We start from the raw sequence: 25,668 nt of genomic DNA, 5'->3' as shown, positions 1-25,668 counted from the left end.
AAAATTGACATCAAATCAAATGAAAGCTTATGACTCCACATCATCAGACATGATGTCACATATTTGATATGAGTGGAAAGAAAGCTTGACATATGTAAAGCATGTAACGATGGATATATCAAAAATACTTAGAGTGACCATATTGTTTATCGCCTATACCAGCGTAGAAACCAGGAAACACTTAACCAGTAGCACACGGGTCGGCGCGATGAGAGTTTGGTTTGGTCAATAGTAACTGTACCTACTTTAAAAGAGGTTACAGGATGGGATATTTTTATGGTAATTTTGCTACATGTGTGAGTACTTATGCTGTACAAGTTTTATCAGTTGTAATACAGTACTTCATTTTACGTGGAAAAGAGCATTTGTGTAAACAAAGGTGAATCCTCTAACATGGGTGATAATTGGGAAAGTAGGGAAGGACCGGAGAGGTGATCCATGAATTTAATAATCAGTCAAACACATTTTTACTTCGACGGAGATTTTCTGGAGAGTCTTGAGATTCGAGTTTCAAGCAACTTTAATGTAACCCTGAAAACAAGTTTAAAAAACTAGTAGAGAAAGTTTTGTCGGGAGAGTACTATTCATCCTGCCATCTTATTTCTCCTAAAGTAAGTATAGTTAGTATTACCAAGCGCAATCTCTCCTCCCGCTGACTATATTTGACAAATTTTTCTTGACTAGGTAATATGCACTTAGATATAAAGCACCTCCTTACCTGAAAAATAAACACATACATTATATTATATTGTATTATAGTAACCAGATCCGTAAAGGGAAATTCAATTTAAAATTTAATATGAATCTCCTGAAATATCCTTCTTTACAGTATATTGAATTTGTGATTGTTACTCGGTGTTTAGCATATTGATATCGTCAAGGTATGAGGAATTATTTTTAAAGAATGGTAACCAAAAGTTATTTTTAAATGCAATGCTCAGGAAACTTGTTACAAATGATGGTGTGTGTGTGTGTGGTGTAAGGGATGATATTGATATATTTTGTAAAGCTATTCCAATTATATCCAATATTTCATTAATAACTACTCGTGCATGAAAATTTGAAATGAAACCCTGAAAACCGTGAGTTTTAATAAGCATAAATTAGATGCTCCGTATTGAGGCAAGTCATTTCGATTTTATAAGTTATTGATAACTTATGATGAGATTTTGTTTTTCATTATTTTATTTAAGCATTGAAAATGCGAAGGGGATCGAGATTTTTAACGTCAACTTATAACACACTACTTTAAAGATGTGGCGTGTAGCTGAATTAACGTTACGTATACTTAGAATTTTTTTTTATTTAAAATTTGAAAAACTTACGTTTATTTAAAGTTTTTAAGTAAAAAATATAAATCTGAATCGTCGTTTATAAATTATTGCATTNCTGACTGTATGAATTCTAATTATTATTTATATTATAATAGTTTAAGATTGTTTTTAAGTTATTTATGGCTGATCAACGATGATAGGAATAATTAATGTTTAATGATTAAGAATCACTTCATTTTAATTATATTTTTATTAAAAACTAAATGAAATAAACTAAATTATGTGTAAAAAATAGCTGGAAAGTGAAATATTTGTAAATATTGTTTATTGTAATCATAGCCACCAATGTAGACTATCTTACATTATGGCGGCGTTCGTGGTTGGGCCTATTGTTATAGTTGGCTGTGAAAGTGCCCACGGAAACGATAAAAAAATTCCGATTATTCCAAAGCATTCAAAAATTATTTACCATAGAAGCCTGTTTGAGTATCTCAGCGAAAGTGGCATAAAAGACAAAGTCTGAGGTACGGATGTCGAAATATAACCGCTTGCCACTGCGCTATAAACCCCAATTGCAGTGTTTTATGAGTCCAGGTATACGTAATTTTATTTGGATTGTTTTTATTATCCTCTTAAGAAAAAGTATAACCTCTCAAACGAATAACTTTGCAATTCCAATCAGATTTGCATATAACTATTAAATAATGGATGTCATTATGACAGAGTGCAAGCGTGGAACGAATAATGAATGTATCAATATTGATTTACCAAATAAAAACAATGTATTTTTCATATATTATTGTTTTGGTTTTCCATGTCTCAAGACATTGGTCAAGCAATTACAATATGTTGTCTCTTATGTTCGACCTCTTATATTTTCTTTCTATTTTGAGTCGTTTTTAATAACAAAAAATGTGTATAGAAAATAAATAATTTAGTTGTTAATGTAAGATGTAAGTTTATTGCGGTAATAAATTTCTCCTTAACTTTATATAAAACTGTTCTTCCTAATAATGTATTATTTTCCTAAACTGCGAATGTTTTATCCTAATGATATATTATTTTTTAATTTTCTACATAAGTTCTTATCAAAATACACTGATAAAAACAATTACAATATTCATTTTTACTCAAATGTATTAAATTACCTAAGTTTTCTGTACCTGGCAGGTAAGGTTCGTTATACAATGAACTGTACAGTACCTAGACACGCATCAATGTACAGTACAGTACAGTGTCAAGTACAGTACCATCAGACATGTACGGTGCTTCATGCCGTTAAGTCTGCCTTGCCTCCAACACCGGGACAGATTCTAACAGTGAGTGAAAAATGGATTTAAAAATTGTTAAACTTTTATTTTTAAAAAAAAATTATATATTGACTTATAAATTTGTTACATTACAAGACCTATAAAATGGTTCTATTTAAAATTTAATTCGGTTTTTGAGGATTTAAAAACAAGAAATCCAGGTCTGCCTTGACAAACTGGGACATATGGTCATCCTAAACATGGTATATGAGCTTTAATTATGTACGGAGAGATTTATCACACACTGTGTTATTGTAACAATGAAACGTTCTATTGATTAGCTTGAGAAATGTAGGTTCTTTGATTTTGTTAAATCTATGTTAATCCCATTTATTTGTTCTTTTTGTTTTTTTGGTAAGTCAACTCATGGTTCATTAATTTTAAATAATTCATAGATTATATAGGCTATATAATCTGACTTCTTTAATCAAGTAAGCTTATCATTTATCATCATAAAAACAGATCTATAGTAATTATGTTGAAACCTAAAACATTCTACTTGTTAAAAGCTTTCATCAAGTAAGAGTTTTTAATAAAAACTTTTTATACTGTACATTGCTAAGTCTTTACATATTTGAAGCATTTTAGCTATATTCATCTGGAGGAGAGAATTTTTTTAATGATATGCACTGATTGCAATTATTTTAATAGAGAGTTTATTAATAAATTGCATAACAGCATGGGTTATTTTTAATTTTAATTAAAATATTTGGTAAAAAAATATATTTTAAAGTATAAAACTCCATCTCAATTCTTTATGAAATAACTATTTTAATCTATTTATATAAAATTGAATTGTTGAGTACTGTATTAATAACATTTAATTATCATGAAATACAATAATACAAAATGATTTAATTTGTTTTATGTCATTACTTTTGCTAAACTTTACGTACAAAATTGATCAAACTTCGTAGTGAGAAAAATATATACTGTAGCTCCCTCTCGTGCTGTATTAAAAACATAAATAATTTAACACGTGTTATAAATAGTTGAAAGGTCATATATAAACACAAGAAACATTTTAAAATTTTAAAAATAATGTTTCTTTTCTTTCCAAGCTAACAATAAGTCTACATATAAAAAGTTTATCTTTAAAAGTATTTTTTCGCCATTTTATTTTAATGCGAAATTTAATTGTAAACAATAATTATTAACCCAGAAATTATTTAATAGGATATTATTCGAATTTACGATATTTATAGTCTTTTCTTTCTCGGAATAAGAATGAATTAGTCTACATTAGTGTACAGTATATACGCAAAGGAAAGTCGTTACAAAGTATTCATTACAAAGTAGAATGTATTACATATAAAACATAACAATTTATACATATAATTTNAAATGATTTAAAATGAAAGCATGTTTAATTTTCGATTAAAATAATAATTGAATTAATAATATAAAACTAGCCAATAAGTTTATCTATTCATCTAAATATTTAATCTAGAAACTACCTCAATAGTTAAAATAATAATAGTTTGGTTATTTATTGAATAAAATAATGTTCGTTATGCGTTAACTTATATATTTTTTTTTAAAAATTAATTAATTTTCTTTCAGATAATTTAGAATTAAATACGTAATGATTAAACAATATTTGTTGACTAACATCATTAATATATTTTCAGTTTATTCATATTTATACTTTTATCACTGATGACTCATAAGTCGAGTCATGGGATTTGCTCTCAACACATATTTAACGTCTTTCTTCTGATGTAATAAATAATGGACCTGTTTATTCTTCCAGTTTTATCAATCGTAAGTAAAAAAATTTCGTTTATAAAATTTAGTTTTTCTTTCTCAAAATAATAATGTCGCTACTCGTAAAATTTAGAATAAATATTATCATTTCTCTCTTAATAATCTCTCATAAGGAAATTTGAAATAATACATATCATGGCTTGCAAATTACGATATTTAGAAATTTTTGGAAGAGAGAAATGAATATAAAAATAGATAAGTAGCTGACTATATTATATTATTTCGGATCTTATAGCGATCAATTTTAATCATTGAAAATTCCCTACAGTTATTTATATATTTTTAATTAAATTCATCTAATCTATAAATAAATTAGTAATTATATAAAAACTATAAATTGTAAAATCAAAATAAAATCAATAATCTATTTTAAAAATAAAGTTTATTGTATAGAGGAAATGTATACAGTAATTAATGAAACATGTCCCAATTGCATTTTAATCTTCCATTTACGTGTTATACGAATTTTAAGTTTTCAATTCCACTCTTATTCGTTTTTTGATGTCATTCATTATTCGAAATATTCGCTACTTTATAACAGAAAGTACGACGTCAACCAAATCCCGGTGGGTCGTTCTTTAAACGAGTTTATTGTATATTATGTTATATAATTATAGAATTGTAACCAAATTATTCTTGAATATTTCAAAACTTTGTTATAATTTTATAATAAAATTTTACTAATTATATGTCATTGAATCTCTCACACGTCTTTACGTGTGAGAGATTCAATGACATATTGTAAAGAAATGACTTAGCTTTTTAAAATTTAATATCAAAGCGAAAGATGTCAAAAATTAGAAATGAATATCCAAATTTAATTTATGAGTCATAAATCATCTCAAGCGAATAAAGTTAAAAAAAAAAGTATGTCGATAATTCCTACAACAATTTTTACATCACGCATCACCAAAATATGTCCAGTTAGTTTGAAATTACGCACACAGACAAATTGGATTATGATAATAGATGTTTTCAACACTGATGCTAAAATTGCAGTCAAGTAGCTTATTATATTACCCTCAACAACAACTGACAAAACATTTGAAAGACATATTATAATGCTTGATTATAAATTCAGTAATGGATTCGATGCATCATTTGTTAACAATTAACAAAAAACTATATACTATTATGATTGATACATTACTAATACAATTGTAATAAATGAATTTATGACGTATTTGTTTTTATCTAAACCTGTAGACCAATTGATATTATAATATACGAGGAAACGGTTATTATTGATCGATGTCATATTGCACTTCTATAAAGATGTAAATCATTTATTTCATAAGAGTAATATACAAAGATAGAAAACGAATAATAAATAAATGATCTGTTTAATTTTGAAGAAACAAAATGATACAATTAAGTATTAGGGGCGGATTTAGGGGGATGCGCTGGGTGCAACTGCACTACCTCTTCTAGGGGTTTTTCTCCAGTAAAATCGGATATCTCAGGTAGTAAAAAGTTTTGCAAGGCATATTGTTCCCTTTTTGCACCCCACTAAAGATTTCTGGATACACTATTGGATCCAGTACATATAAATAACGCGCTCATTTTCCTTTTCCATTGTATTTTTTGAACGTGCTATACTCTGGGATGGTGCAAAATGGTGCACTAAATAAAATTTACTTTATCTTAACATATAAAATCTGTAAAAGTTAATTATGCTAATAGGATCTTGAATATGTAACAACAATGCCAATACAGTAAATCAGCATTGTGACAATATTTTATAGTAGTGTTTTAATACATTTTTAAGTAAATGTTTATCCAAAGGAAAAAATTGCATCAATAAAAACAAAACAGTAATAATTAAAAAAGTATTAATCACTTAGATAAATAAACTACTGTGTTTGGAAATGACAACAGATGAAAATTAAATTGGTTACATCAGATATTCTTTACTTTAAAAAGAATATAACAATATATTTAAGTATAACAAAATATATCATTTGAAAGATAAATATACTTAAAAAATAATTTATAGAACTTGTAAACAAAAAATGTTTACAATACAACACAAAAGTATGAGAACAATACTGCTTTATAATCCAATATAAAACAAATAAACTGTTATAAAATTGTTTTATAAGATTATTTTTTTTAAAATGAATTAGTTTACTTTATGTTATTGCAGAATCGATTGATTTATCAATATATATTATATATTGTATATTTATTTATGCATTCATTTTCTAACCTGATAAATGATTTAAAATGAAAGCATGTTTAATTTTCGATTAAAATAATAATTGAATTAATAATATAAAACTAGCCAATAAGTTTATCTATTCATCTAAATATTTAATCTAGAAACTACCTCAATAGTTAAAATAATAATAGTTTGGTTATTTATTGAATAAAATAATGTTCGTTATGCGTTAACTTATATATTTTTTTTTAAAAATTAATTAATTTTCTTTCAGATAATTTAGAATTAAATACGTAATGATTAAACAATATTTGTTGACTAACATCATTAATATATTTTCAGTTTATTCATATTTATACTTTTATCACTGATGACTCATAAGTCGAGTCATGGGATTTGCTCTCAACACATATTTAACGTCTTTCTTCTGATGTAATAAATAATGGACCTGTTTATTCTTCCAGTTTTATCAATCGTAAGTAAAAAAATTTCGTTTATAAAATTTAGTTTTTCTTTCTCAAAATAATAATGTCGCTACTCGTAAAATTTAGAATAAATATTATCATTTCTCTCTTAATAATCTCTCATAAGGAAATTTGAAATAATACATATCATGGCTTGCAAATTACGATATTTAGAAATTTTTGGAAGAGAGAAATGAATATAAAAATAGATAAGTAGCTGACTATATTATATTATTTCGGATCTTATAGCGATCAATTTTACTCACAATCGTTCATTACAATTATATTATAAAATAAATCTTGTTTTGCTTATAAAATTATTATTGTAGCTCTTTATTAAAACTATTTTACCTTTATTCTATATAATTTATTAAAATTTTTCCCAATTTTTAAATCGAATATACTTTTATAAAGGAGTAAAAGCATAATTTCTGTAATACAGGAGAATATTTTCATAGAATATTCCTTATCAGAAATACTCTATAAAAATAATGTTTAATGTCTTTTTAAATAAATATTTAAATATGTTTTAATATTATTGTCTTAATAAATAATTTATTTATGTTTGCAATTATAAAATCTTGTTGTTATTTTAATAGAAATGGACATTATTTACTGAACTGAAAATAATAAATTATTGCAATTTAATTAATTGCTAATTAGCTTTTAATATTTATATTTTAAATTAATTTTATACAAATTGTTAGTTTCTAAATGTTGATGTGATTATTGATTATATTTTTTATTCTTATAAAAATAAAGTTCTATAAAATGCTAAAACTTATACAGAAAACAACTTTTTCTATTTAATATTATAATATAACTTTATAGTATTCATTTGATTTACATAAATTTATTATAAATAAATTGACTTATATTTATGTGACTTTCATACTCGATAGGAGGAAGCTAAGGCTTTTTCTTAGGGGTCCGTAGTAGTTCCTACCTCTATGAATTAATATTAGTAAAAATAACCGAAAAGAAAATCTATAACATTGCTTTTTATTAATAAAGAAACATTCTAAGTATTATATTCTAAGTATTTATAAAAAAGGGCAAAAGGAACCCGCTCTTCCCCCAGGCCCCATACAAGTTTCCAATAACCCGGTGACTAATTTATATATTATATTGTATAAAAATATGCGCAAGTTATAATAATAATAAATAAATATATAAAAACTATTTTAATTGTAAATGTTGTTGAGAAATTTATAAAATGGGCTAATATTGACGTTTAGAAATTAGATTTTTTAAGTTAAAGACTTTTTAGCTTCTAATTTGCTTTGAGAATTTTAAATGGAAAAAAGTTATCATTTTTTGATTAAATTGATACAAAATTAACTTTTAAAAAAAAATCTTCTCCGAGTCAAATATTTTATTGAAGTTTGTGTGCACTAGAATGTGTACAGTACTTAACTGATTACATATATTTTTTAGCAATTTCCTTAATTATCTGTATTCTCGTGTGAATTAATTATTGCTCTATAAAATTCTTTTAAACATTTAACTTTTAGAAATTTTTTTATTTCTGAAAGCCGCTGACATTATTTTATAGTAAAAAAGAACAAAAAGAAAAGTTAGGAGACATGAAAAAACAGTGTTCTCGATAGCGTTACCTGTAAATTAGATGTTAAGATCTCTTCATTTAATTATCTTTTCTAATTGTTATATTACTTTAGTATTTCTATGCGATTTTCTTTAACGAGTCAATTGAATTAAGTCTAACTCAAATTAATTATCAACAGATACTAAATATTAATTTTACTAACTATATTAAACAAGATATATACTTTGTGCATTATAGATAGATAGATATTAAGTATACCACTCGATAGGAGTACAACACTAAAAACAGGACAGTAATGCAAAGTTATGAAAAAGATAGAATAAAAATCACAAAATAGATACTTTGAAACCATTATCACAAGTACAGAAGGCTGTGTAGTCCAAATTTTGCCAGGTAGCCATTGAATTTACCACGTCCAATGAGGATTTGCATTACAAAGAAGTTAGTTTCGAGGGGTAAACTGGTGTTGTCAATAGTAAGGAAAAAACTGCCTGGTTAGGTTGCCTTTTTGAGAGTTTTATCATTGATTATTCCAGTTTTGTATACCGCGTAGTATATTCAGTGATATATCTGTTTAAGCTTCTTTTGGTGTAAGGCATACATTTTATTTCCGATTCAAAATTATTTGTTGCAGATGTAGCTGTCTTTGTACAGTGCATAGTAAAATAAACTACTATAATAAACAATGGTTTACCTCTTCTCGGCAAAATTTTTATATAGTTTAAAAAAATAAATCTGAGAGATGAAATAGAATAACTATTGATATTATTCAACCTGTTTAATTTATGTTTACGAATACTTATTTGATAGTTTTAACTATGTAATAAAATGTATAGAAAAGTTTTAATAATCATTTGTCTTCCACAAGATAATCGTATACCAACTGTTCTAAATCGATAAATTGATAAATTATTTTAAATTCATTTCTAAACTTAACAGTTTCTCTTTAATTTCATCTTCTTCTTTATATTTGAGAATTTTAAAAGCTGTCGTCTCATTTAAGTTTTCTAAAATCGATTTTAAAAGCTGCTTACTTCTCAGAAATCATCATATAAATATTTTATTATTTATCATTACTCGCTGTTCTATGGTATTCGATTACTTGAGTTGTTAGTTAAATTTATCTCTTTATAAATATTTGTACAGGAAATATAAAACCAGGTATAGAAAATAATTACTTTTTCTTTCTATATTTTATATTTTCGTTTAAATTTATTTAAGGCTGTATAAATATAAATTACTGTACTGAAATTGAATTTAGTTAAAGATTTTTTTAAAATCATTTTTTAATGTATTGTTTTATTGTATTGATATAAAACAAAGTAGAAATTAAAATATAAATTAATATATTTGTATATTTTTTATATTTCAACAATTCTCAAATTTCTAAACTATTTATTTAAGATAACATTAAATTAATTCACGTAGTTTGCTATTCAAACTGTGGTTCGCGAGCAGTTCGGTACTGGCCCTCAGAATTTTATATATATTATGTTAGTAAAACTAATTAAAAACGTCTTTAAGTATTTTAAAAACATGTTACTTTATTACTTTCGTTTTTCTTTATTATTTAAACAGTGCCACGGGGTAGACTAGTGATCGAAATCGGTCCGACAAATTACTTGAAAATGGCCCATAAATTTTTTTTTTTTTTTCAAAATGAATAGAACCAAATTTTTATTGTATTTTTGTAATTAATTCAATCTAAAAATTTAAATAGAAAAAATAATTCATTTGAACTTTCTTCTCTCCGTTTTACAATTATTTTTCACAAGAATACTGGTCCACGAGGAATTGGAATGAAAAAAAAACTAGTCCATGAACACAGTTTGAGAAGCACTACGCTATAGAAGATCAAATCATATCGTTGGATCTGTAGGGAAATTTGACCTCAAATGACACATTAGGGTAAAACGATACCACTAGTTATATTTTAAAAACGCTACAGAATTGAACGCTTTTGAATTTATCATTCTATGCCGCTAAGAAAGTGACAGTAGCGATCATTACAAAGTTTCTATATCATAGAATCTTTTGATGAAGAAAAAAGAAAATCAAAAAGTTCCTTTTTACAAATTAATAATGCAAATAGATGTTTGGCCATTGTTTTTCATTGTAAACAATTCATAAATAATTGAAACGTAATGCTTTCAAATATAAGTAATCTTTAAAAATAACAAACGATTCATCCATCTCTATATGTTATGTTATATCATTACTTAGTATTATTATTGTTCTTTGAGGGTAAAATGAGATATCAGCTGCTTGAGTAAAACGATCTACTGTGCGGTTTTATCCTAGTGCTTTGACTGAAAGTTCAAGTTGCAAGCTAATATTTTATGTATTGATACTAAGTGCTCAGCTATAATTGCAAAGGAAACATTATCTCATGTGAAACCAGAGAATATTTCCCAATTCCATCTACTCCTAGATATGACAACAAGAAAAGAAATTATGAAAAATCCCAAGTTTTAACATCAAGCGCACAAATTAATATATTAAAGACGAAGAGAGAAGAAAATAGGACTGTGGAGCAAAGACGTACAGCAGAGAGAGAGCAACACAGACACTAGAATATGATAGATCTGCAGAAATTCAAGATTAAAAAGACTGCAACGTTTAGAATATTGATGAAAGTGATACTGCTTGCCTCTATTAAGATGGTCTTTACTGCCCTGGCTTAAATGTAAGGAATGTTTTTTTGTTAGCACATAATAAATGTGCAGACCTCACCAAGGAAAAAACAATTTTTATATGCGATTGATGCAAAAAGTGATATATCGTTGATAAAATGATTGCTAAACTAGTATCGTTATTTTGAAATACATGTTACTTAAAAACAGTCTGAAGTTTTCTAAAAATTATCAATTAAATTATTTTGTACAATATTTTATATAATTGGCGCATTGCCTGATAAAGCGGCTTTAATACAGCTGGATAAGCAAACCAGATCAAACAGGCATCATTTGCTTGTTTATCGAGTTGTATTAAAGTCGCTTTATTAGGCAATGCGCCCATAATCTCAATTCGTGACACTGACTTATGGGAAATAAGATGACTCGCTTAACGACGCTTTTACGACTTATTTAGTTCAGAAAACAATTAAGTAGTAAAATCAGAAGTTTACTATATTAGATTTTATGGAATTTTGAAGTCAATTTATATGCAATTATGAGAAATCTATATAATAATCTTGAAGCGAATATTTCGTGTTTAAAAATTGCTAGCGAATGTTTTTATTCATATTAATAAAAAGACATGAGATCTAATCATCCATATCTCTTTTAATTGATTAAACTTTTCAAGTTAATATTTTTAAAAATATTTTTAGTTTCTTATAATTATAATATGTATTCAAATTTTATAACGCACGCTTTCTGTAATTTGTAAGTTCGACTTTTTCATAAAATGAATAAATAATTATAAATCATTATTATTAAATTATATAATAATGCTTCTTCAATATTATTAATATTCAATTTTCGACAAATAGCATTTACGTACAGTACAGTTCTTGCTTTATTGGAGCACAAACATTGTAGAAAAAGTCCCTGGCGCTTTTAAGTCTTAAACCCTAAGGATAAGCTGAGAAGACTCGAAACCTCTAGGGACTTTTTTTAGAATGTTTGAGTTCCAATAAAGCAAGAACAGCGTGTAAAAGTAATGCTTGTTTTAGTTTAAAAAAAAAAAGACGTATTTAATCGATTTTCAATTTTAAAAAAATATATTAATACAATTAAAAATCATATTTCTCAAATTTATTTTCGGAATAAATGATAATTTATGCACTTTCTCGTTTGAATTCAATATCGAAAACTGAATTATACTGTACAATTGAATCTTTTTTATTTATTTTTTGCGCATAATTTATATTAGAATCGAAGTTTCGAAGTGTAAATTTTCTTCAATATTTTCTCATTTTTTAAAATACAGTATAAAATGAATAAATAAATTTAAACCTTGTAATATTTTAAAAAAAATTACGTTAATCGTGTCTAACTATTAGGCAGTTTGACTTGTGTTTGTTCTAATAGTTTCTTTTAAAATGTTTACTCGAAAAATAATTCATAAGAGCACCTATTAGAAGATACAGTCGGACCTTCAATAACGGCCAACCTCTAAACGGCAGCCACCTTTTTCGGGAAGGTTTCTCTACAAAATAACCTCCGAACAACGGTCATCTTTGTGTTCCAATAGTGGCTGTTGTTCAGAGGTTGACTGTATTTAGAATTCGATATTTCAAAAATGATTTTATTTGCGTTTTTTGTATTTTTGACAGACACTTTATAATAAAAAAACAGTAATAATTGAATTAGCTGGGATTGAAAAATCTATTTTAAAATTCTGAGTATATGTAATTCGATACGAACGCTGCATTGACCGTTAAGCAAATAAACACACCATAAACAGCGATGTTTTATTAAAAAATCTAAGGCTTTCAATCTATTTAATAGACCATGGTCTGGATATCGAACATTATAAATAGAACGTGGAAATGTCAAGTCTTCCAAATAAAATATAAACATTCGAATATATCGATAAATAACGTCGATTATAACAAGATTTGTATAAATGACTATCGCCTGAAGTTTTACAAAAAATAAATAATAAATATAACTAACGAAATAAATAAGTATAAAAAAATACATAAGAGAGTGCCTAATATTTGCTTTAAAACTGTATTGATTTGCGTGACTTGTTAATGTGCATTTTCATGCATTAGCAAGAGATTCAGTGTTTTGCGTTTAAACACCAGAAACATCAAATCTCTAGCCCACTACATACCCACGGGTTGGAGAATTGATGTTTCTGATGATCTTTGTCCCGTTCCTTGTTATCTCAGTATCCGTAGTAGTGGAGAAGCAGACTAGAGTTGTGTTGTTTCTTCTATTATGTTCATTATATTTGTGCTCATATATTCGCCGAGCGAGATTCCTTCTAGTATAACCAATGTAGTGTTTGTGCTAAATGCTATTCATCTTACCACTTCTGTCCTTACCTTATCATTCCTTAAAATTCTGTATATCGTTTAGTTGACCACTGTAGCGTTTTGTTTCCTGGCTAATTCCTTCCAAAACCACTGCCATTGTGTTACAGTAGTGATCTCCAAAGTGGGGTACGCCAAGTTTCCCTTCAAAATACTGTGTCCTTTCCGCAGTCTGTCTAATCTGTCATCCTCCCAAAGAAGTAGGCTCACGATCACTTGCGATCATACACAGAAAAAATTCAAATTGCGGGCAGCGGCAAATTTATCATTTGCTGCTGCCCTTATCTACGTTATCCTGTAATCAAAGGGATTACAGGAATGAATCCTGTAATCCCTTTGAGCTCAGTGATCCTGTCGTAAATGTTGGTGCAGTGAGTTTGCGCCTTTTTAATTAATGGATTGAATGCAGATATTTTGTAAGTCGGTGGGTGATACAAATTGGCTGGAACGTATAAAGGGCAGCTGTTGGTTTCATGCACACCTTTGTATATATTATCGCGTTGTTGAGAGTAAGATCAATATAGAAAAAATGAAATGACGTACTGCTCTTTTGTTCCATTTTAAGGAGCCCGAATGAGTTCTAATTGATGGTATTGATGAACATGTTAATATTCTTGTGCATGCATATTGGTGTTTCTAAGGAACGGTATTATGTTACAAAGCGCGGATTTCAACATCATCTTAACTGGTCTCGTCGTGGACATTAACACACATCCACTTATACGTTCACAGTCTGTCTCCAGTATATAATTTTATAAAGCATTAGTGTAAATCAATATTTTTAATATAACGAGTTGCTTATTTTGTCTGCCCTAGTGAGAATGTAGTTGTTCCTTTCCAGTAATTTCTTCGTGAATAAGATGCTTCTGTGTAGATCATTTGCCTTTCGATTGTGCTTGCTAAGTTGGATGATCGCCTTCCATCTAATCAGCTGTGATTGGATCGAATCCTCTTAGTGATTTCTCATACTTCGAAATAAAGGTGGATGTACTAGGATCCACAGGAGCTTCGGCTTCGGCTCCAGCTCCAGAGATCTAGCACTTATCTAACTCTCGGAGGAAGATCATTGTTGTCCCATATAGTGTACGGATTATCTTAGATTTTGATTGATTTAATGTGTTTCTTGCCAAAGATCCACCTCAACTTTTTAATATATTTCTTTGCTTACATTTGCCTACCTTTTTCGACAGGCTCACTACATACGAATTGATTTCCTCTAATAAATTAAGGTCTCGTCTATAGAGTTGGTTTTCCATATCAATTGTCTCTGTTAATAGGCTGAATTTGAAAGGCCGAGCCAAGCGTACGGGTTTGATGAGATAAAGCATCCTTATATTAAAGATTACCGCCTTGAATTCGATTTGAATACTAATTCCATAGCCTAAATGTACATAAGAAACACACCATTTTTCTTACATTCCTGCAGAAATTCTAACTTCGAGGAAGCTTGAGAACTGCTTTTCTGTATGCTTTGGCCGGTGCCACTATATCGTTAATGTCTAATATAAGGCGTTAGTATGAGTATTATATTAGAAGGTTATACTAGAAGGAACCTCTCTCAGCGAATATATGATGCACGTAGCGTAATAGAAGAAACAACACGACTCTAGCCTGCTTCTCCAGCAGTGAGAATACCGAGATAACATGGAATGAAGCAAAGATTATCAGAAACATCAATTCTTCATCCAACCCGTGGGTATATAGTGGGCTAGAGAATTGATGTTTCTGGCGTTTAAACACAAAAGACTGAGCCAATGCATGGAAATATGCATTAATTAACAAGTCAATGATACGCAAATACAATTTTAACACAAATATTATGCACTCTATATTTACATTTATTATTTATTTATTCTATTGTAAAACTTCAGGCGATAGTCATTTATACAAATCTTGTTATAATCGACGTTATTTATCGATGTATTCGAATGTTTATACTTTATTTTGAAGACTTGACATTTCCACATTCTATTTATAATGTTCGATATCCTGACCATGGTCTATTAAGTAGACTGAAAGCCTTAGATTTTTTAATAAAACATCGCTGTTTATGGTGTGTTTATTTGCATTTTAGAATATATTTCAGAATGAATTTATTAGAATTTAGAATATATTTAATCAAACCGAAGCGAAAATTTATAAAATTATTTAATATATAAAATTTAAGAAGCAAAGAAAAAAAGATTATTTTTATAATCAAAACTTTCAAAACTTTAACTTCATCAGACATATTGAATTAATGAAATAACGTTTTAATAAAAATGCTTTCCTATTTTAAAGGAAGAGTTTTCTATACACCTAAATTCAGTTATGTAAATATAGATTTAAATTAGTAATGTAAAGAGTTGAGGCAGTTCAACAAATTGAAATTTGTTTTTATCATATAAAGTATTAGCTGTAAAAATTATTGAAATATTTAAAAAAATTGATCATACAGTATTTTTATGCAAATAAAATTCTTTAAAATTTTGAATTTTGTATTACAAAAACACTTATAAGAATCTTAGTACTTTATATAAAACCATTAATTAATTAATTAATAGAAGTTACAAAATTTAATTAAGATATTATAAACTAAATATAAAACGTTTAAATATTATAACAAACTACAATTAAATTTCTATTATTTGTAGACGAAACAGATTTTTGTAATGAATTGAAGCACTAGATTCTTTACACTTTATAATTTAGTTCATAAATCTATTAATAGAGTTTATAAATATCAATATATTGCAACAGAAGCTGCAGTAAACTAATATTAAAAGATTTAAAAATTTCAATAAATAAGTAAATATTTATCATCCAATTCACTAATACAATCGATTGGAAGATAAACATTTATTTGTTTATTTTTTAACGCGATTGCATTTAACATTTATATGACTAAAATTTTGGTTTTATTCTTAGGTAAGTTTACTTTCCCTGCTCTGTTATATATAACAGAGGGAAAGTATAGCGACCGGTCAAAAAATTAACCCCAAGATTTTTACATTTTTGGACTCGGGGACCTCGAAACGTCGAGAAATGCTACAAAATTCGAAGTTTTTTTTCCTGTATGTATGGATGTTAGTGTGTATGGGGGCACGATTTTGTTCACCCTCTTTGAAGCTTAATAACTCCCGGGAGTTTTGTCAAAACTTTCTGAAATTTTGCAGGGAGGTTTGTATATTAGGAGGTTTGATGCTGTTAGATTTTGGAAGTTAAAGGTCGACGGGATAGGGAGATAAAGGGGATCATGTGTCATATGTCGAGTAAGCTTATACGTTCACAGTCTGTCTCCAGTATATAATTTTANAACTGTTGCCGGAAAAATTAAACAATTCTTTGCAGGATTTTTAAATCTTTTATTGAAAATAAATTATTTTATTATTATTTTAATGAAAAGAATACGCATTTATATGTATTGAGCGTAAAATATAAACAATGTCAAAGTAATATTTTAAAGAATAATTGCACAATTTTATAAAGTTGTAATCATTGATCATGTTAAAGTGACAGATAGGAGAAATATTTAATATTAATTTTTAATATTCGATGATATTTATTATGTAAATAATCAGAGTCGTGCTGATAGATGAGGCGGAGAAGCCTCAGGCACCAAATTGGAAGGGATACTAAAAGGACTTCGTAATATTTATATAAATATAAATACGATTGCGCTGTTCTTAAATTTGTCTCAAGCGCCACAATTGTTCGAAACGGTTCTATAAATAATACTTGATTCTAGAATTAGAACACAAACACAAACCTTATTAAAACTAAATCCAGAAACTCTATGTCCATTACCTATATTCGAACGAGCGATTATTCTTACACTTCGAAATACATAAATTAACAAAGTGAATTAACTACTTTTGCCAACTTTTAACCTTTTCGTATGTAAACCGATATATTAATTCCAAGTTAATTAGTTTTAGAGTATCCTGACCAGATTACTAGGGATCAAAATATTATATAGAACGTCAAGGTACGATTAAATACATTACGGAGTCTTTCTCCTCTTCTACTGCGGTTTTATCCTAGTGCTTTGACTGAAAGTTCAAGTTGCAAGCTAATATTTTATGTATTGATACTAAGTGCTTAGCTATAATTGCAAAGGAAACATTATCTCATGTGAAACCAGAGAATATTTCCCAATTCCATCTACTCCTAGATATGACAACAAGAAAAGAAATTATGAANAGCGCCACAATTGTTCGAAACGGTTCTATAAATAATACTTGATTCTAGAATTAACACACAAACACAAACCTTATTAAAACTAAATCCAGAAACTCTATGTCCATTACCTATATTCGAACGAGCGATTATTCTTACACTTCGAAATACATAAATTAACAAAGTGAATTAACTACTTTTGCCAACTTTTAACCTTTTCGTATGTAAACCGATATATTAATTCCAAGTTAATTAGTTTTAGAGTATCCTGACCAGATTACTAGGGATCAAAATATTATATAGAACGTCAAGGTACGATTAAATACATTACGGAGTCTTTCTCCTCTTCTACTTCTAAAAATATTTCAAAATTTATTTTAAAAAGAAATTAAAATTATATTTAAATTTTATATAAATTTTAAATTCCATTTGAATTCTTCGGTTATCTTTTAAATAAATAATTAAAGAAAGAATGTAATATCCAGTGTTATTTTTTTTTTTTAAATAACAAATATTATCTGCTATGTTCTAAACAGATATTCTAAAGTAATTTATTCGAAATATTTTCGAGATGTGGATAGATCCATTTTCAAAATTTCAAATCAAATACATTAATATTTCGAAATTCATAATAATATCTTGACTTTGATTTGATTTTTCGAATTCCGAATTAGTAAAAAAAAAATGTGTTTCAGAATGTATTTTCATGTTTTGCATGCGTGTTACACGCTACTATTACTATCTGAATACGTTAGAATACTAATATATTTATAGAATATGGAATCTCATTTCCACGATGACATATTTTAAGTATGTATGACGTGTTTAAAAAGTAGAATGATGACTTCATAACTTTACCAACATCCATGAAACAAAGCTGACAAATAAATGGCATTTCAAAATGAAGACAAAGGAATGACAGGAATGAAGACACTACAAATAGGCATTCATTATTTAAAATGAATTTCGTACGTTTGTTTTTGCTAATTATTTTCTAAGTGAAATTTTTTTTTCTATTTGGTTCGTACATTGAACTTGTTTTTAAGTGTTTTTCTTTCATCAATTAATATTTCAAATATAACCTAAAATAAATAAACAAAAAAATAAAATAAAACTTCACATGAAAGATTCTTGTTTCGAAAGGAATTTGTATGTGTTTTTCTTTTTTTTTATTGTAATATTTTGCCGAATTTCTTCCTGCTTCAATTAGACTTATTGATAAATTTCAAGCGTAATTCTGTGGGGTTTATATTATTAATTTGGTCATGATTTATTTAGAATATGTCCGTCTTACAATTTATTCCAGTGGCATACTAATGCTTTCTGATGACTTTACACTTATTGTATATAAAATCTTTTATATTCTAGTTATTCATTGCATCAAATTTCGATTTAATACATAATCGGATCAACCGAGATTTAAATTACAAATTTCAATTGTTAAATTTATCATTCAACACGAATTTATCGATTAAATTTAAATGAAATGATTATTAAAATCAAACTTTACAAACGATGTGACATCTCGACTATTACCAATGATGATTCCGATTGGTTGAACTTCATATTGTTTATAATAACGAGCGCAATGGCGTGACAAGAATAATGTTTCTCTAACTTTAATATATTTACAACGTGTGTGTGTGAATTTTTATTTATTTGGTGATAAATAAATTCTAAATTCTACTTTTATAGCTATTGTAATTATTCCCTTGATAACAATTCTTTTCTCTACCTCGAGGGTATTCGAAACTGAAATCAATATCAGAAAATCCTTTTATCCACAATATTCAAACAATAATGCCGTGTATAATTTTTTTACGGAGTTAAATAGATGAAAATCGAGGTCAGATACGGAAAACTTAGGGGTCGGAGATCCCGATTAACTATATACGAACTTCCGGACTGGACAGGGAGTCATGTGTTTTTAAAATTAAAATATGATTAAAAATTGCAGCCTAGCATTGTGACGATACCACAATAAATAATTGCTGGTATTTCTAGATATATTTCGTTCACAAATAGCAGTAACAGTATGTGAACCGACCAGATAATAAGTTTTATTAAAACATGAATTATGAATTTTGATATATTAATAAACTATTATAGAAGCAATTACTAAATCAAAATTCACAATGTTTTGACTTTTGAATACCGAGTTCGAATACCGAGTTGAATAAATAAGTAGATGAAATTGCAAGGCGCTGCACTATTTGAATACATTAGAATAACTAATAGGCCTATACTCTATAGAGTATAGAATGCCACTGGAATAAAGCTATCCCTGAAGCATATGCTAAATGTGTAACGCATTTAAACAAATTGGATGTATTTCATGACTTGAATGCAATGCAGATTTTTATTTATATATTCAGAGTTCAGTATTCAGATTTTATATACTTTTTTCTGGGGATAAGAACCGAATTAATTGTTTAAAGACATTATTTATAATAAATGACGTGTATTATAAAAGGAACCGTTCATTATTTGTGTACAGTTTAAGGGGATCGCGAAAAGTATACTATTGTACAATGTACTGTACATTATTGTACAAAACAGAGAGGGAAGGGAGGTGATTAAAAATGGCTCAAAAACTGTCCACGTTAATTAATGGATTGTCCGTAAGATTGTTGAAATTATTTTAGATATTGTATATTCTGAAATTATATATTACTAATTAAAGTTTTTTAATTAACCATATCAAAGGATCCGCTGGATTTTTTTTAACAGAATATATCAAGGCTAATTAATCTGATATTAATTGGCTCAATACAGTCCGATTAAAAAAATCTGGTACTTGTAAGTGTATCCGGTTGTATATGTTATTAATTAAACATTTCTGAAAAACGATCATTTCGTAATATTCGTATTTCCCTCCGCTAATTGTTATTGAAGAAGAAGAATAAATTTAATAAAATACACCATTCTCAATCGACTTCTTAAAATAAATGTTTAGTAATAAATTAAATTCTGCGAATTTTGGCCATCTCAAAACTTGACTTTTATTCCAGAATTAATGATAATTGCTTGAATTTTAATTTATTTATTTACCGAACAATTACAACTTTACCACTGATTTTCCATCATTACTCTTAATCCGGACAGAATTACGAGAGGGTACTTTAAAGTTCCTGCAATCGTCATATTTGTTACATAGAGAGCATTACTTGCAGTGCACTTCACTCGGGTTGTTTGTCCTCAAACTTTTAACATCCTCGAAATCCTCACGCTTGAATAGTACTTTTGAGGAACTGTAAGAATTTCTGATACGTTTCGTTTACAACTGCATTTCTTAAAGAAGTTTTGTTAATATACTTAAAAAAATAGGTGTATAATTTCTGGATTGAACGTTATCTATTTCTATTTCATATTTATATAAATTTCTTAGATATATCTCTGAGGAACTCTTGAAGGTTACTTGAGAAATCCTATGGTTTGAGAAGTTTGAATACTATTGATCTACATCGTTGTTGTTGGTGATTCCCCTATCCTGTGTGATTTTTAGTTCATTTCATTTACATTCAACCCTAGTTGAATTCTAAAAAAGATGCGTCAATAATCACAAATGTAAATACTAATCCACATTTAATACTTAATTTAAATTTCTACCAGTCCGTAGCACTACACATGGGAAATACATAATTAGTGGTCTAGGATTACTGTTGATATATTATTAAGCGACTTTAATTGGTCTGGTAAAGCTTTGGAACCAAGCTTGCTGGAATATTGGTAGTGTATGTATACATTTAAAATCGGTATCAGTATAAATGCATTATTTCAAAACATTCCCTATTGATAGGCCTATATACAGAATATGTAAAGCAAAATCTGAAGAATTAGTGTTATTTAAATGTTCTTGGAAAAAAGAATATATATAACATTCATAAAGGCTATAGATAATTTGATGGAATAGCGCAACGCGGCTTGAGGGAGATCTGCCAAGGGGGAAGGACTTTTATTAGAAACTAACCCCTATTAACCAGATTGTAGTTATCCGAAAATATGAAGAAAATATGTTGTCCAATGGCATCACTTATACAAGATATATTTAATAAAAGAAGTGATAATAACTTATAGACACGAAAAGAAAACACACGCAAAAAGCATAGTAGGCTACATGTCAAACAACCGCCAAGGTCCAGTTCAACGATGATAATACTGACGCCGTGGTCTAGTTTAAGTTTTTATAAATTATTTTTAAAAAATTTTGATAGTTTTCAAAACTTAATAATCCAAATTAAATATTTGACCCGCGATTCGGAGTTATTGAATTTGTAGTTCAATTTTGCCCTACGTTCGAAAAAAAGATTTGACATTACTGATCTAGCCTCTTTCGGAGAGCCCCCCGATTAGTAGAAAACTTCAACACTATAACAAAGTAAACCATTTTATAGAAAAACATTAGCTTCCACAGGCAGAGGACTGACCCATTAAATCGAGCCAATAAATTATATTCTTTACATAAAATATAATTATCTAAATTAATCACTAACGCTTTAAATTTATAATACACGACTAACAATATATCGATTGTTTACAATTTCTTTATTAGATCAAACTTATTTAAGTTTTTTTATATTTTCTTTAAACAGAATTCCGATTTTTGACTTACGACCCTTTTATATCTAGGGTAAATCAAACCCTAAATATAAAAGGACAAGTGGTCAAAAATCAGAATTATCTGATATTTATAATAAACACAGTCCGCTTGTGGAAAGTAAAATAAATATAAATAAATTTGTATCGTATTGGTCAAATATAAATTTAGCAATAAATATAATAACTCATTATTTATTTTTAATTTTTTATATTTTGGATAAAGACAATCTACTCAGGCACAATAATAATCGAATAAACAACGTATGTAAGAATCCTACAGTCATAATAAAATTTCTTCTCACAAGAACAAGATAACAGCTCATTTTCAGATATGTTACTCTTGCATACATTGCATACAATAGTCTCCATCACTAAGCGGGAGAGGGAAGATAGATTTCAATTTAATTTGGTGGACGTAAAACCTATATTTATATTATTCCATCCATCAATTAATCAAATTATCTAACCAAAATATTGGCTGTAAACCTTATGCGATTGCCGAATCAGTTTTGTAATTCCTTTCTGATTTTGTAATTTTTTTGCTAGAACTAACGATTTTTCGCTTTATTTATAAATCTTTTTGTAGATTACTTTTTGAGTGTTTTTCCTTTTTTGTTCGGTATTAAATTTGCTTACAACAAAAGAAATTTTCTATATACCATAATATTTTCTAAGAATTTTTATTTATAAAAGTTTAAAATTGCCAATTTAAAAAATTTTGTTTAAATTTATTGTTCATCATGAGTGAATGTAGAGGGGATAGGCCATAAGCACTGGAGAGCCGTTTACTATATTTTCTTAAGGGACTAAAATTTTTATTAGTAATAGATATTTTGAATATCAAAACATTTATAGCTTACTACTATAAAGGTTTTATATAAACTGCAATCATATTAAACCCTTATAATAAGGTATAAAACCTAATTGTGTTAATTTAATAGTTTAAAATGAATTAACATCCATACAAAGTTGGAAGGGCTGATATGGTTTGCTTTTGGTTTTCTTCGTATACGGAAATGCGATACATGCCGATCTGCCGAGGGAGGACGCCTTCCGGGAGGTCTTTTATGGGAAACTGGTCCTTATTTTGATGTTACTAACACGAAGAAAACCCAGAAAACTCCACGTGGCTAGTCCGTGGGCGAGGCGCGAACCCACTACCAGTGTTGTGTTTGGTGGTTTTATCCACTCGGTCACTGGTGGGCAGGGCTGATACGATTACCAAAATTTAAAGCAGGAGCTGTCACTTTCTTCTACAGATGAAAGGCAAACATGCCAAGAGAAAAATTTTGTATATCGTTTTTAAATCGCATGTTTCGCACTGCTGAATGGAAAAAACTGTGTATCATAAATCTCTGAATCTAATTTGTTTGTATTCACTTGAAGACAAGTTATAAAACATCAAAATCTGAAAAAGTCAAATGTCTTCTGTACTACAAATCAGAAATACTAAATAATAATTCATATGATGATCCTAAGTGCTTTTCTGCAGAAAAATGAATTGCATGTTAGTTTCTATGTTCATTAATTCTTTGTCCTTTGAATAACTTTGTTCAATATAGTGTTTAGTCTATCCTTGTTATGAGATAAGGAATATTTGATAAATTTAATGATTTGACTATTTTTTAATTAAAAGAAAACAAGCAATTCTGTTAATTATTATAAAATACATCCTATCCAAAATAAGTATGTAGAAATAATAATAATAATTTTGTACAATTTCTTTAAAATTTTTATTTATTTATTAGCTTTTGAAAATTATTTTATGCAAAAGATTCTTCTAGCTCACATGTCAGTGAAAAATCCGGTTCAATCTTGTCCAGATTAAATTTTTTTACAAATAGTTTAAGTCGGAGAATCAGATCTGATGCACAATTTAAAAAATTAAAATCAGTAATCATTAAAACACAGAGAATAACTAAGCCATCTAGAATCAGAAAAAAGAAACCCAGCTTTTTTTCTGATTCTAAGCCTTTGGATAGAGAATTGGTTTATGGACCATGTAATAATTTGAATCAGATTTAGAATACATATTAAGTGACTTAATAATTATACAAATTAAACAATATCAGATTATTTTTCTTTAATATTAATTAATCTACATTGAAAAATCGTAAAGTACACATTTGGAATCACATTACAATACAGACTGAAAAATTTCTATCATCGATTGTGCAAAACACTTTGAGAAGATTATCTTCAAGTCTATATTTTTCACTTTCTTTTTTATTAACAAATATATAAAAAGATTTTTTACGTTAAGCTTGAAACATTAACTGACCACGTGAAATTTGCTATCTAACAAGTATATCAATCGCTTGGAATAATAAATAAAAAAAGTTATAAGTTCGATAATCAATGTTAAAAAATAACAACAACAAATATCTACAGTCTCGAATAAAGAATTAAAAAAAATGATAATGTAAAACTTGGCTTGTGACACTTGGTATAAAAGTTTTGTTCAATATTTCTAAGTTCATTTTTAAACTGCAAAAAACAAAATAAATATACGGAGATTCGAAGTCACAATATGAGTATGTTCTCATGATGGCACTGCCATGTTATTTGAGGAAGAAAAAAGTTTACCAAAAACTGCTTCTGTAGGATTAATGTCTAAATCTGTGGACGTTAAGAAAAATTAAGACTAGATATTTAAATTCGGCCCTCAGATGGAACTGGTCTTTCGTTGCTTGTTGATACTCCGGAACCATTGGGCATATGGTTCTTCAGTCTAGTATAGCTGCCTCCCTAAAAACAAAATCAAAATTAAAACAACAAAGCAGCAATTATTCAATAACAAATATTGTTTTAAATTAATTACATAAAAATAACTCATTCTTAAAACAAATTTATTTAAGAAAATAATAGTAAGATATATGAAAGACACCAAAGGAGTAGACTTCCATAAAGTAAACAAGAGGAGAGATGGGCTACGATGATGCCCATCTCTCCTCGATAAATATACGGAGATTCATCGTATATGTGAAAGAGTCTTGATGTGAAAGAGTCTCCCGACTCTTTCACATCAAGGGAGAGTCTCCCGACTCTTTCACATCAAGGGCATCATCGTAGCCCATCTCTCCTCTTGTTTACTTTATGGAAGTCTACTCCTTTGTTCTGACACTAGCACTCCACTTTTGGCTTTCGACGCCTGAGAATGACCCACTACCCGGGTTGGAAACGTTAGCATTCTTCTAAAAATCCCACTGTTAAAAGTGCATTAATTAGTCCAGCTATGTTATCACAGTGGCCAGTATATATCATAAACAAAAATAATTTATACACAAAATCTTGCCATATAAAAGATCTCTCTTAACCCATGATGTCATTTAACGTTCACGTTTTAATTATATTTTTCATTATTCTATTATAAATGTTTGA

The 25,668-nt window shown here is 28.0% G+C and overlaps 1 protein-coding gene across 1 annotated transcript in view; it reads right to left on the bottom strand.

Moving 5' to 3' along the window:
• Window positions 1-580: 580 nt before the first annotated feature.
• LOC111622792 (titin-like) overlaps window positions 581-25,668 on the bottom strand; it is a 77,600-nt gene continuing 52,512 nt past the window's right edge. Inside the window, exon 36 of the mRNA XM_023365212.1 lies at window positions 581-718. Coding sequence (XP_023220980.1) covers window positions 581-718 — 138 coding nt within the window. The remainder of the gene's footprint in view (window positions 719-25,668) is intronic.

The sequence above is a fragment of the Centruroides sculpturatus genome, unplaced genomic scaffold (genome assembly GCF_000671375.1).
Source record: "Centruroides sculpturatus isolate CEXI.00-Female unplaced genomic scaffold, Cexi_2.0 scaffold331, whole genome shotgun sequence".
Taxonomy (NCBI): Eukaryota; Metazoa; Arthropoda; class Arachnida; order Scorpiones; family Buthidae; genus Centruroides; species Centruroides sculpturatus.
Note: the sequence above shows the minus strand (reverse complement) of the source record. Positions and strands in the feature narration are given on the sequence as shown.